Here is a 15,097-nt window from a genome sequence, read left to right on the forward strand (position 1 = left end):
GGAATTCTGGGGATAGTAGTTTTGTGAGACATTTAGCCTTCTTTGTCAGAGAGCTCTGGTGCCACAATCAACTACAAGTCCCAGGATTCCCTAGCACTGAGCCAGGGCAGTTAAAGTGGTTTCAAAGTGGATTATTTCTGCAGTGTGTTTTGGACCTCCCCCCTCGACAATAATGAGAACTTTCTAGGGCTGTTGCAAGGATGACAGAATCATGCCTGGAAAGTGATCGAAGACCTGCGTATTATCATCATCATCATCATCATCATCATCATCATCATCATCATCATCATCTCTGGTGGAACCATTAGTTCTTCTGATTCTATCCAAGAATCGTGGGAGCTACCGCTGGATAATGCTCCAATGAAGTGTCACGTCTTGTCGGGCTTTTTGTAATTAATATTATGATGATTACTGCTAATACTTTGTTATGTGCCTTCAGGTCGACTCTGATCCCGATCTAGGGTTCTCTTGGCAAGAGGTATCAAAGAAGTGTCTAGGATTCTCTTGGCAAGTGGTGTCAAACCAGATTATTTCTGCAGTGGGAATGCAGCATAGAGTCTCAGACCACTACACCCTACTCTTCAGTTATTCCCTGGTCTCTGTCTTAAACCTCTGCTCTACAATTCCCCACACAACAGTTCCCAGACTCCGATAACATGGAGCCAGGGCAGTTAAACTGGGGCCAAACCAGATTATTTCTTTGGTGTGAATGCAGTAGCCTAGAGTCCCAAACCACTACACCCTACAACTCTTCACTTATTCCCTAGTCTCTATCTTCGCCACACTACACTCCCCAGACTCCCACAGCATGGAGCCAGGGCACTTAAAGCAGGGTCAAACTGGATTATTTCTGCAGTGTGGATGCAGTAGCCTAGGGTCTTTACCCACTACCCCCTACTTCCCTGGGGGGGGGGTTTCCCAGTCCCCTCAACCCTAGCATGCCCCCCTCCCCCTCCCCGGCCTTGGCGCCACGTCCTCCTTCCCTGCCCAGGGGGGGCAATGGGCGTGGCCCTGCCTCAGGTGTGCCTCACCTGTCCCACGTGGGCAGGTAGGGCCTCCTCCTCCTCCTCCTCCTCCTCGGCGCCATTGCCTGCCTCTGGAGGGAGGAACCCTCCCCTCCTCAGCCATTAGGGCACTTTTTCCCCCTCTGGTCCCCCCAAAAGGGCCTCACTGGGCATGCGCTCCTTCCCTCAAAGGACTTGGAGGGCACTCTGGGCTGCCTTTGGGGCTGGAAGGTGGGGGGGTTGAGGGGGGGCTGGGGCTTGTTCTTCTTCTTCTTCTGCACTGAAGAGGACTGAGGAGGGAAGGGAGTTTGGGGGGGCTTCTGCTCTGGGCTCCCCATTCTGGGTGAAGGGAGTTCTCTTTCTGGGGTGGAGGTGGGCTTCCTCCATGACGACGTCCCCCGACTACCTGGTCCTCCTCTTCGGGACCACCGCTGGCCTCAACGGGCTCCGGCTGGGCTCCGACGAGAGGGAGCTGGTCCAGCTCCTCTGGAGAGTGGTCGATCTGGCCCACAAGAAGGTACCGCTCCCAATGGGTTGGCTGGGCTTCTGGGGGAGGAAGTGTCAGGAGGGGACTCCAACACCCAGCATCCCCAACCCAGCGGCTTGGAAGGGGCAAGAGTCCTGGGACTTCTTCCTAGGCTGGGGCTTGTTCCCCAGTATTATTATTATTATTATTATTATTATTATTATTGAAGGTGTCTGCTAGGCTAGAGCTTCTTTGCCATGATTGTTACTCTGGAAATGGCAGTATTCCTGGGAGTTTTTCCAAAGTTAGGGCTTGTTTCCTATTATTGTTACTATTATTATTATTATTATTATTATTATTATCGAACTTGTAATATCTCAGAGAGCTTTTCCTAAACCAGAGGTTGCTTCTCATTATTATTATTCTTCTTCGGGAAATGGCAGTATCTCTGGGAGTTTTTCCTAGCCTAGGGTTTGGTTCCCATTATTAGTATTATTATTGCAGTTGCAATATTCCGGGGACTTCTTTCTAGGCCAGGGCTTCTTTCGCATTGGTGTTGTTGTTGTTATTACTGTAATGGAAGCTGCAGTCTCCCAGAGAGTTTTTCCCAAGCTAGGGCTTGTCTTATTATTATAATTATTGAATTCTCAATATTCCCGGGAGTTTTTCCTAGGCTAGGGCTTGTTTCCTATTCCTATTGTTATTATTATTATTATTATTATTAAAATATTAGTGACCTTGGGCAAGTCACACTCTCTCAGCCTCAGAGGATGGCAATGGCAACCTCCCTCAAAAGAAAGTTGCCAAGAAGAAAATCCCATGATAGGATCGCCATAAGTCGAAGGGGAACTACTACTACTACTATTGTTATTGTTGGTGTTTATTATTCCGCCTTTTCCCCAGTCTGAGACTCAAGGCGGCTTACAACAGCCAAAAGAAATCTTGTTGGTTGTTGTTGTTGTTGTTGTTGTGTGCCTGCAAGTCGTTTCCGACTTAGGGCGACCTTAATGCCGGACTTACAATGGGGTTTTCTTGGCAGGCTTTTTCAGCGGGGGGTTGCCATGACTTTGAGGCTGAGAGAGTGTGACTTGCCCAAGGTCACCCAGTGGGTTTTATGGCCAAGTCCGGGATTCGAATCCTGGTCTCCAAAGTCCCAACTTTCAAACCACTGCGCCGCTTTTGGCTCTAAATGCAAAAAAACCCCAAGGCATGAAACTAGCCATAAATCACTTTTCAGAGAGTTCTCCCAATGGGGTTTAGACTTCAGTGGGGCTTGACTCCGGGGTGAAACTGGTTTGAGGGGGGAGCCATGTCTGTGGAGGCACTGTATAGAGAAGGCTGTCAAGTCACCGAGGGAGCCCTGCTGCGCAGCGAAACTGGGATAACCATCTCGGCTGAAACTATCTGGGCGCGACTCCGCGTGACTCCGACTTCTTAGTGCCAAACCGCACTGCAGAAATAACCCAGTTTGACCCCGCTTTAACTGCCCTGGCTCAATGCCGGGAGCGTTAGTGCTGTGAGACATTTAGCCTTCTCTAGCTCTGGTGCCACAATAAATTACTATAATTCCCAGGATTCCCTAGCACTGAGCCAGGGCAGTTAAAGCAGTCTCAAACTGGATTATTTCTGCAGTGTGTTTGGACCGTTCTGCTTCTCTCCGGATAGTTGTGATATCAAAACCGAGAGAAGAAAAAATTTGGATCCCTGAAAGTCTCCTTGAGTGTTTAGGGTGGGGCCCCATAGAATAAGCCCATCTGCGCTGCAGAAATAATCCAGTTTGACCTCACTTTAACTGCCGTGGCTCAACGCTATGGAATTCTGGGAGCTGTAGTTTCGTGAGTTATTTAACTTTCTCTGTCAGAGAGCTCGGGTGCCACAGCAAACTACACATCCCAAGATTGCATAGCATTGAGCCACGGCAGTTAAAGTGGTTTCAAACTGGATTATTTCTGCAGTGCGGATGCAGCTCTAGATGGCCGCACCGGAGGAATCCAGGTTAACCAGATGTCCTCTGACCACAAAAGGAGGACAAGGCACTGCAGAATGTCGAATACTCAAGAAAAATGTAGGACACTGAAAAATAAAAAGCTAAAACCATGGACCCAAATATAAGTTCATGCTTTTAGTCATGCTCAGCATGGAAGACCTTTTGAAATTCCTCCTGGACATGAAAGTTGAAATGTAGGACATGTTCTGGGAAAAGGAGGACGTCTGATCTCCCTGGGAGAAACCTCCCCCCATATTAAAAAGGGTTTAGCTGCTCCTGAACAAAGACAGATAGGGAGGCAGCCTGGCCCAAGGCTTTTTGGGGGCTGAGGCCCCTTTTAAGATCAAATATGGAGGCTGCTGGGTTTGCAGAGGTCAGGAGTTGACTCATCCACCTGGGCCTTGCCTTTCATCGAGGAAATTCCTGCAGGAGAGCCAGAAGGAAGACCTGACCTATTTCTTTCTCCCTCTCCACAACCCCCTTTAATTCCTTGTAGGTGGGAGCGCTTCACGAAGTGCTGATCAGTCCTGATCACCTGGAGCTGACCCAGGAGTGCAAAGAAGACACCGATCTTACAGAGGAGAGTTTGAGACTGGCCCCGCAGCTGGAGCAGGCGCTGAGACAGGTAAAGGAAACATAGGTTCGCCCTTCAAACCCTTCTTCTGCTTTCCCAGAAGAATGAACCACTCAGAGCTTATAATTTGGGAACTGCAATGCCCAGCATCCCCCAAGAATTCTGCACCTATTCTGGGGGAATTCAACAGCATAGCTGTGTTGATCTGTAAAATCAGTATGCAAAAGGAAAATGCATCTGAGGAAGTAGAGTCAATCCTAGGAATGCTCACGCTACCAACTTCTATCTTACAGTTAGGTCCAAAATTGCCTGCAGAAATGAAACAGTTTGAACTGTTTTAACTGCCCTGGCTGCTAGGGAATTCTGGGACTGTAGTATTGTGCTCTATGGTTGGTTTTGCACACTCCCATTGACCTCCCATTTCACACCATACCGAATCTGAGCAATGCTTTTTTGCATGTTGCTTGTCAATTGTAATTCCCATATACCACTGAATGCAATGCTAATAGTTGTGACATAAACAACTAGCAAAATTAAAATTATACCTACAAATTACGATATCATATGCACAACCCAAATGTATTTACGTATGCATAGTGAAGACTTGGTTAAAATGTGATTTTTTAAAAAAGAAAGAAAATGTAAAAAGAATGAAGGATTAAATTAAAAAAAAACTTTTAAAATAAAATTTTGAAATTTGAAATTCAAATTTTAAAAAATTCTGCAGTCATGTCACCCTCCTTTTAGAGTGTCACCTGGTGTGGTCTGCACCCCCTAGTGACACCATTGGTTTTGTGAGACATTTAGCCTTTTCTGTCGGAGAGCTCTGGTGCCACAATAAACTACAATTCCCAGGATTCCCTAGCTCTGAGGCAGGGCAATTCAAGTGGTCTCAAACTGGATCATTTCTGCAGTATGATTTGGACCTCAGTCTCAAAGGTGCTGTAAGATCCTTTTGCACCTATCCTGTCTGAGATGGTTATTTTAAGGGTCGTGGGAATCCATGCATGAAAGAAATGTTCAAAGGCACCGGGTTGGGCTGATTGTGGGTGTGGATGAAGGGATGAGTCACACACAGACATGAGAAGACATCTGAGTGGGATAGAAAAAGGCTTCATCCACAAGCAGCCCTCGCATCTTCTTGAGGAGGAGAAGGGACAATATGTGTCCAGACTCCTTTGGACTGGGTCAAAACTCCAGGCTGTTTCAGGGTGTTTCTTGCTTGCTAATTCTTGAAACATAACTTTCCAACATAGAATCATATACAGGTTGAGTCTTCCTTGTCTGAAATGCTTGGGACCAGAAGTGTTTTGGATTTGGTGGGGGGGGGGGGATTTATGACTACCTGTATTTGCATATAGGTACATAATGTGATATCTTGGAGATGGGACCCTAGTCTAAACACAAAATTAATTGATGTTTCATATACTCCTTATGCACATTGCCTGAAGGTAATTTTATACCTTGTACATGAAACAAAGTTTTATACATCAACCGATCACAAACCAAAAGTGTCACTATCTCAGCCAGCTGTTAACATTTTTTCGGTTTTTGGAGGGTTTCAGATTTCAGAATTCCAGGTAAGGGAGACTCAACCTGTATAATGAAGGTATATATACACTATACAGCAAAACTCTAGTCTGCTTCCCTGAATTATAGTTCCTGAGCTACCCTAGGTCACTGTATATACTAAAGGATTAATCTGATTTGAATATCTAGTGCTATTTTTTCAGTGTACTTTGGCTCCATTTGGGTGCCTCATCAAACAACAAAAACCCAGGTTTTTTAGGTTGGAGCACTAATAGTTAATTATAAAACTGATACAACTCTGTAGTGTAGATCCATTTGTAATGGTTTGTAGGTCTCACTGAAGTTGATGGCACTTGCTACAGCTATTGTCCTCCTGATGTTATAGTGCAATGTCTATTATTGCTGGTAATTGGCCACATGGGCTGGGAGATTATAGATATTGCCATCAAAGAACATTTAGAAGCATATTCAGAGAAGAAGCCATTTTAGCCTATATTTCAGCAAAACAACAAGAGTTGTGTGGCACATGTAAGATTTGAAGAAGCTTTCATAGATTGTAGTCCAGTTAATCAGATGCATGAAGCATAAGCTTAGGCATTCAGGCATATATGCACAGTATACATGATTGGGGTGGAAATGGAGCAAAACTCAAATATAGCAAATACTGACTAAGAAAGTACTGCCCATTCTCAAAATTGTTAGTGATAACACAAACATCCTACCAATGAGCTAGTTAATGCATGTGTTGTGATAAGAATCTGTTATCTGATGGAAACATCAGCTTTGCAGTTTTTCATAGTGATTTAGCTCTAAAACAGGAAAAGTGGAGAGTCACAGATTGTCAGTTCCTGGGAATGACACCCGTAGTGAAAAGGCAGATAGTTACTTGCCATATTTTTCATCCTCACTTAGGTATATAGCTGTCTCTTTTCAAAGTTAGCTCATTTCCTTTCTACTTTGTTAACTCAATTCTGCTGTTCTTTTTTTAACGAAACAAAACAAAAAAGTTGAAGACTTCTTGTTGTGTGCCTTCCAGTCATTTCTGACTTATGGAGACCCTAAGGCAAAATATATCATGGGGCTTCTTAGCAAGATTCGCTCAAAGGAAGTTTACCATTGCCTTTTGCTGAGGCTGAGAGCATGTGACTTGCCCAGGGTTACCCAGAGAATTTCATGGATGAGTGAGGAATATAACTCTGATCTCCAGAGTCATATAGTCTGACACTCAAACCACTATGCCATACTGGCTCTCAAAAAGTTGAAGACTAGTATAATTTATTTGGCTTCTAACTACCTCTATAAGGTGTTTGGCCATCTGCATAAATCAAACAGGCACTCACAATTCACACTTGCATTCCTGATTCTGCAGTGAAAGAACTGATAACTGACTTTTACACATTACTTTTTAAATGTGCATTTGTTTTTTTGTTTTTTTACTCATTACAGTGTTTGAAAAGTAGTTAATTGCTATTACTTGCACCTCTGAAAAATAATTCGCTGCATTATTCTATGTTCTTTCTTTAAATGGGTGGCTGATAAGAGAATGATATAAAACCTCTTGTCAGAAAGTGTCAGAAATACACTTAAATTTCAAAAAGTAGCTAGAAAGCATTGGTAATTATACCAATAATACAGAAACTTGGTTTCCAGTTGTATTAGTTTTGCAACTTAGCAATCATGTAATTGCTAAAAACAAATCTGCCAGTAACACATTAGTGGTAACTGTGTTACATGTAACTAATTGCTTTCAGACTTTCCATAGTGGTGTGGCTTCATTTTTTATTTCCAAAAAAGAAACTTGATTCTGTAACAAATGTATACACTAGGACACAACTTTGAAGTTCAAGTGAATAAATGGCTGTGAAATACCTTTCATTCAAGTATTATACAAAGAACATAATTTCAACAACTGCTCAGCCTGGGAATTCTGCAGACTCTAAAGATTTGCTTAAGGCTGATAATACCCAGTTCTTCAGGATCATGATCCTATGATAAGATTCCTGTTTTAAGATAAAAACATTTTTAATGAAGCCTTCTATTACTATAAAGTGTTTTACATATATTATCACAGTCTTACGGGAACTTTGTATGGGAGCCTATTGTACTTTCCACAGATTCCCAGCAGTGAAAAAGGGGAGGTGGTATCTGTAGACTACAAGTGGGGAAACGGTCTCTACTCAGCTATAACGGCATGCCTCACAGTCATTGTAAGGAAAAAACAGAGAGGACTTGTGAACCAGCTTATGCTGCTTGGGAGGAAGGCAATACAGAAATACAAATAACACAGCCACCAAAAAAACAAAAGGAGCTGTCTTTAGTGAGTATCTTTGCATTAGAACTAAGTTTGCTGGTGCAACTATTCAGTATGGATTTTAAAAAACTGACATTTACAGATTCTTAAATTGGCAGCTTGTGGATTTTTGTTATTAAGCAATTATTTTTAAAATGAGTTTGGGAACAATGAATTTTTTTACCTTGTGTTCCAGTCTCAGACAGTACTGCCATTTTAAGCAGGTGGCGCATCCCGCTAAAACTGTGGTGAAATTAGCTAATATTGGAAAGTATACTTTCACATTCTAAACTGAACTCTTTTTGTTTTGATGTCTCTTTTAGTTTAATCAGTCTGTGAGCAATGAGCTAAATATCGGCGTAGGTACATCGTTCTGTCTCTGCACTGATGGGCAACTTCATATTAGGCAGGTTCTGCATCCTGAAGCTTCAAAAAAGGTAAGAAAATTGTAATTCCTTCAGTTCTGCCCCGTCGTCAGCTAGTTGTATTATTCATGATGTAGTGTCCATCTTCTTTTCTTTTAAAAACCCAAGTATTCCACTCATCTGAACTCATGTGCACACCTTAGAAAAGTGATTTTTGATTACTGCTCCCACACTCTGAAAGTTATAGTTCAAAAATAACTTTTCCAAACTCTGCTTGTGGCCTTTTATAATTGACTGCTCTCAGTTAAGTTACTAGTTTTGGAGCTGGATGCACTTTGTTCTAAGCGCCACAGTATTTTGACATTTCTAAAAAGTTACAAGGCAAGGTATTGATTTTATTGTCTGTAAATGTTTGCGTTTCATTTTAGCAGTTGTCCTTACCTGTGGTTAGTAATGAGTAAATAATGATCTGACAGGAGTTTCAGCATCAATCACAACTGCTATTAAGTTTTATAGTGTAGGGGTGAGCAGAATACCATATTGCAGCTTCTACTCTTTCTTTCTTTCTTATCTTTTTTTTGGGGGGCAGGGTAGAACATCTGAGATCTACCAAGTGAACTGAATGTAAATCATATTCTGTCCATCTCCTCCTGCCAGTCCCATGCTTGGTTACCACAAACTTAACTCATTTTTCAGTGGTGTAATTCCAGGGTGGAGATAGTGGTCATTATAGCCATTAACAGTGTTGAAAAGATTCAGAAGCCCCTGCCAACCCACTGCAAGCTTCCCAAATTTCTGTTAGCACACCTAGATCTGTCTTCAGCTCATCTGCCTCTCAAATTAAATTGATCTACATCATTCATCTTTAAGTTATTCTCTATTTTTGCAGTCAGCAATGCTATTTAAATCCTAAAACTGCAATCCTGCTTATGCTTAGAATAAAATCTATTGAATTAAATGGGATTTACACCCTAGTAGAGCCTCAGTCTATGGATCAAATTTTCAGAGAGGTGTGCATAGCACTACCTTTGTTGCTTTTTAAGCACTAAGAGGAACTTTTTATATATCTTGTAATTTAACATCTCAGTTATTCTGAACTCGCTGACCTTCCCTCATCTCCGTCTGTAACATGTTGTTTTATATCATACTGAATTTTGAATGTTTGCATTATAATGTTTAGAGTTTTGTAAATTACCCTGGAATGATTATGATTAGATGTGGTGTATCTATAAAAATGTGTTGTGTATATAAATTTAAAAATTAAACTGAGGCTTTCTTGCTGTATGTATATAGAGTTGCATATGTGTTGGATAGTCACATGTGAAGTTGTTTTTGCTCTTTTCAAAGAGATTAGATCTGTACTCCATGCCTTTTGCATCACATTGTTGTATATCTTGAAATTCGGGTAAAAATGGTGCTGGTTTTCCGAGTGTGTTTGCTGTGTGTGTTTGTTGTAATAGCCAACAGTAAAAGAAATAACTTTATACATGTAATCTCATCTGTACTTGAGCAGTTTGAAAATAGGAAAGAACATCATCCATATGTCTGTAATTTGACCACTTTTCTTTTACTTCCTTATGAAGGCAATATTTATCCACTTCACAAACTCTTGTCCTCCAGGTGTTTTGAACTTCAACTACCAGAAGTAACAAGTTGGCCAACAGTCAGGAATTCTGGGAGCTGAAGTCCAAAACACCTGAAAGACTAAAATTTGGGACCTACTGTTCTAATGGTTTTATATGCTTTTTCTCAAAAAGCATTTAAATTGAGATTAAATTATCTGTTTCGTTTTACAAGATTCCGCTATTTCTATGTAGGTCACTGAATACAGAATGTATGTGACAGAACTGGAACCCATGACCATACCCATCTGGTGAAAGCAAATTTAAAGTTGCTATGTTTGTTTAATTCTTGAATGTGGATCCCTTTTCATTCCAATCTTTCCCCTCTTTTGCCCAATGAACTTACTGTATTTAGTGTAACTTTCTTTGCATCCAGTACATTGGAACTGGGCACTTTATGGCCCTGTGATGTTTTTGGCCTCCAAGTCTCATCAGCCTTGGGCAGTCTAACCAATGGTGATAAATGAGGAGAGTGGTACTTTATCAACACCTGGAGAAGCACAGCACAGCTCTACGTTTCCAAATCCAATTGCTTGTAATAACATATATTAAGTGATCCTTTTTTTGCTGAGAATCAATACCAGTGGATTAATATGTGAAACTGAGAGATTATAAATAAATTGCCTGCCCAAGACCTAGAAATCATGTTCAACTGCAGGTGGGACTAGCCTGTCCATCAGATAAATGCTGCATCTACACTGCAGAAATAATCCAGTTTGACATCACTTTAACTGCCATGGCTCAGTGCTATGGAATTCTGGGAATCATGGTTTTTTGAGACAGCCTTCTCTGTCAAAGAGCTCCATCCTGGTGCTTCACAAACTACACTCCCTAGAATTATGTAGCATTGAGCCATGACAGTTATTAAAGTATATCAAACCAGACTATTTCTGAAGTACAAGGCAGTCAAAGACACTCATATTTTTTTTAGAATAGGGCTTCATTCTCAAAGCAAGATTTAAATATATAATATCCTGCAACCTCTGTCTATGTGATTTCATTTATCATGTCAATCCTAGGTATATCAAGTTTATAACAAACATCCAGAAATGCACACATGCCAGGCTTGTAAGAGGGCTTGAAGCAAATGACTGTCAAAGGATAGCAAAACAGAAATCAATCTGCCACAAAAGTATGCCTCTCGTTTATTTTTCACTTCTCCCCACCCTCAGGTATGCAAATAGCACTTGCCTGAGGCATATTGTATAGAACAGGTGATGCAGTGAAAACTTCCTCCTTACAGCTGGAAGGGAAAACACTTATGGCAGACTTCTCCCCAGCTGCAGCCCTCCAGAGTCACATTGAACTACAAAACCCATCCCCACTATCTGGCATGGCTGTTGTAGTCATAATCTAACACCTTGCAGATGGAGGGACCAGGTTGGGCAAAGATGACTTTGAACATGTTCAGTATTCTTCAAAACCATGAGAACTGCAACAAGCAGAAAAGACAGAGGGATCCTTCACGTTCCAAGCTATACAACAGTGCTGTGGTTTTTGTTGTTCTTCTAAAAGCCAATATAGCTGATAGGCTGGAAGCATGGCATTTCAAAGTAAACATAACAAATTAAGCCTTGGGGTTATTTGAAGTTTTGAACCTATTGTATTTAAAATGAAAGGGCTAGAAGGATTTTAATGGCATTCATTTGCGATGAGCAGTATTTAATTTGCTCATAGTTCTCATGAGTAATGCAGGGTGTTCTGATGTTGCCTCATTTTTGTGCGCAGTGCATCTGCATGGTGTCTGAGATGAAATAGCCACTTAAGTTTGTCTCAGATCATGATAACATCAAGACTGCACTGCACTGCATTCTTTAACTAAATGAGAGGCATACATTTATATTGGGCACTGCTTTGTGAAGTTTATACAGAAATGCTTTTAACAGAATCATAGAATCTTAGAGCTGGAAGGGACCAAAAGGGCCATCTTATCCAACCCTCTGCCTTGGAGGAATACACAGTTATAGTACTCCTAATAGATGCCCATACAACCTCTGGTTAAAGATCTCCAAAGATAGAGCATCTACCATTCCCCACAGCAGTATTCCACTGCTGAACAGTTCTTACAGTAAAAAAAAGTCTTCCTAATGTTTAGGTGGAATCTCTTTTCCTGTAATTTGAATCCACTGGTTCATGTTCTAGTCACTGGAGCAGAAAAAAACAAGCTTGTTCAGTCTCCTACATGGCATTTCTTCAGATACTTAAAGATGGGCATCATGTCATCCCTCAGCTTGGTCTTCTCCAAGCTAAATATACCCAGCTCTCTTAAGTAATTTCTTATAGGGCTTGGTTACTAGACTTTTGTTTGTTTTGGCCACCTTTCTCTGGATATTTGTCAATATTCTTCTGCAACTGTGGTGCTGCTTAGAACTGGACACAAAATTCCAGGTGAACTCTCACCAAAGCAAAATGGAGTGGTTTTATTATTTCCCTAGATCTGGACACTATATTCCTGTCAACACAACCCCCAATTCCATTGTCTTTTTTTGGCTGCTGCATCACACAGTCAACTCATCCTTAGCTCATGGGGGACTACTAAGACTCCTAGATCCTTTTCACATGCACTTCTTTCAAGCCAAGTGTCACTCATCCTACATTTCTGCATTTCATTTAATAGTAAAGGTGCATATCAGGTGTTTGTTTTTTTGTCCAATTGTTAGTACTGAGTAATTATGGTACATTACATTAACTGAGTGTAGAACAGTTTTGAATTATCCTGTTCCATTGATGTTGTCAGTCTACATTAGTTGGGGCTAGTAATTCTGTGAATCTGCTCTGGTTGGGACTAACAATTGGATTTAGGCTTCTCTTTCTTAAAATGCCCTCTTTCAAACCTATTTAGGTTTTCTCTGTGAGTGATTGTGAAGTGGTTAATTAGGAAGCCAGAAGTGGGAGAGTTTCTACTGTACTGCAGCTATTGGCCATAGGCAGTAGTCTGTTCTTGTCCTTTTATTTTCCAAACTGAGATGCTTAGATGACTGACAAGTGGCTTTTACTTTAAGGTAACTGAGCAGGCTTTCAGTCTGACTACAAAATGGGGTGGCTATTATCTTGGCATACTAGAGCTAACTTCTCACATTGCAGAATATCTTGCTTCCTGAATGCTTCTACTCATTTTTTGATCTGCGAAAAGAATTCAAGAAATGTTGTCCTGGCTCACCCGAAATTGACAAACTGGATGCTAAAGTGATGGCAGAATGTATCCTTTGGTGGTGATTTTAAGAACGGTACAATCTCTTGCTTTTCATATTGAGTATAAAGCACAAAGTGGATGTTTATGCTAACACTTTTCTTTATTAATTAACAATTATATTCTGCCATTTCTCCAATAAACAAAAGGTATTGGCTATCCTTGTCCCTACTTTTAACTACACAGCAAGGCCAGGATGAGAGAAAATGACTGGACTGAAGTCACTTGGTGAGTTTCAAGACTCAGTGGGGATCCTGACACTTTTAGCCAGTAGCCTGCCAATATTTTTGGACTTCTGATCCCAAAATCCTTCACACTGGCTGTGCTGGCTAAGGTTGACAGGAGAAACATTTAGAACACAACAATTTTCTACTCCTGCTCTAACCACTACAACATACTGATGACAACTGTTAAAGTTGGCTTTCTTTCAAGCCCTGTGTTTTAAAAAATATAAGCTAGGTATATATAAGGAGAGATGGTTCCCATTGTGAAATGTGAAATATGAAGTTGCAGAGAGAAATATGGAGAAGAGAAGCTTTCCTGATCATACTGTTTGTATGTGGGTTTGTCTTTGTCTAGACTGGAGATAAATTACCATGAGCTGACTCTCTTACTGCAATGTGAATTGTCTTGTACCATCTTTTTTACCATATAACTGTGCCACAGGCCAACAGAATTGTTGTCTGGTTTTCAGAGGCTTTCCGTTTCTGCAGAAACAGCCATTCTTGGTTGTTGGGAAAAGATTTCTGTCTGATCATGTAGCCTTGTTCTTGCCAATGTGCACATTCACCAGACCGAGCATGTTTATCATCTTGAGCCTCTCCCAGTAGCATTTAATGCCAACAACTTTGGGTTACTCTAGGGAGGTTTGCTGGACAAATTCATTGCATAATATTGTTAGGCTGATGGGTACTAATGCCAGAGAAACAACACTGACATGCAGCTTCTAAAGCAGCCTTGCCACCTAGAACTTGCAAATATGACTGAAAATCCCTGTGGTGTCAGCCACTACTGTAAAAATGTATAGCTTGCTAGCCTTCAGAAGTGACGCCGTAGTACTGTGTCCTCAATACATTTTTTAAAAAACATTAACATCAATAAATAGCCAAAATTCTCCCAAGTTAACTTAAATATTTCTTAAATAATGAATAGAGATTACTCATACTGCAAACTATAACGTGTTAACATTAAAATGCAAAGGCAGGGGCCATCTTTAGGCCTTTGTTACAGCAAACAGTAATCTATTACAGGTAAAAAAAAATTGTAATGAGTGACTTCCAAGCCCTACCTTTGTCATATGCTTTTTGTGTTTATATTCTAGTGCATAGCCAGCGTGGTGTAATTGTTTGTGTTGGACTATGACTCTGGAGACCAGGGTTTGATTCCCAACTTGACTGTGGAAACCCACTGGGTGACATTAGGAAGTCATATTCTTTCAGCCTCAGGGGAAAGCAATGGCAAACCTCCTCTGAACAAATCTTGCCAAGAAAACCCTGTGATAGAGTCATCATAAGTCAGGAATGGCTTGAAGGCATACAACAACAACAAACACAGCTTGCTGGCATGATTTATCTTGGGTACTGTGTTGGTACACATACCCCATTTAAATTATGTCACTTTTAAACAAGTATAAACAAAATACTGTCAATGCAAGCAAGTGATAACAGTGTCAGTAGAGAAGTTCATTTGTTCCTGCTGTTTATTTCAGATGTGGAATGGATAGTGAAAAAGACCAGCTATGAAAAATGCCTGACTCTCAGTCTAGCTCTGACAGAAAGCACCACAAGTAAATCTGGGGGCCTGGAATGCTATGGTGATGTTAATGCCTGCACCTCTGGTGAATACAGTGCATAGCCATGTCTTGGGGAGAGGCCACAATGTGTTCCTTATCGGAGTGAGACCTCCTACTTGGAAGACCAAGGGTGCAGAGTTTGGTTTCTGGTTATTATTTTGAGAAGAGCCACATACAGTATATGCATAAATCCAGTGATTGGCACATATTCAGGTCATATTCTTTATGTTCTGGGAATATGTGTCTGTGTATGTATGAAGGTATGGACTGGTTACAG

The 15,097-nt window shown here is 41.2% G+C and overlaps 1 protein-coding gene across 5 annotated transcripts in view; it reads left to right on the forward strand.

The window, feature by feature from the left end:
* Positions 1–1,341: 1,341 nt before the first annotated feature.
* The window catches only part of ESRP1 (epithelial splicing regulatory protein 1), a 52,349-nt gene continuing 38,593 nt past the window's right edge, over positions 1,342–15,097 (forward strand). For 3 of the 5 annotated variants that reach the window (XM_089517644.1, XM_089517641.1, XM_089517642.1), the window contains exons 1-4: positions 1,342–1,521; positions 3,954–4,082; positions 8,175–8,288; positions 12,923–13,037. In XM_089517644.1, the coding sequence (XP_089373770.1) occupies positions 1,390–1,521; positions 3,954–4,082; positions 8,175–8,288; positions 12,923–13,037 (490 nt within the window). In that variant the 5' untranslated portion in view covers positions 1,342–1,389. The remainder of the gene's footprint in view (positions 1,522–3,953; positions 4,083–8,174; positions 8,289–12,922; positions 13,038–15,097) is intronic. The other 2 variants (XM_089517640.1, XM_089517645.1) reach the window with 1 other exon arrangement.

The sequence above is a fragment of the Sceloporus occidentalis genome, unplaced genomic scaffold, assembly GCF_023333645.1.
Source record: "Sceloporus occidentalis isolate IW3139 unplaced genomic scaffold, rSceOcc1.0.p SCAF_3, whole genome shotgun sequence".
NCBI lineage: Eukaryota > Metazoa > Chordata > Lepidosauria > Squamata > Phrynosomatidae > Sceloporus > Sceloporus occidentalis.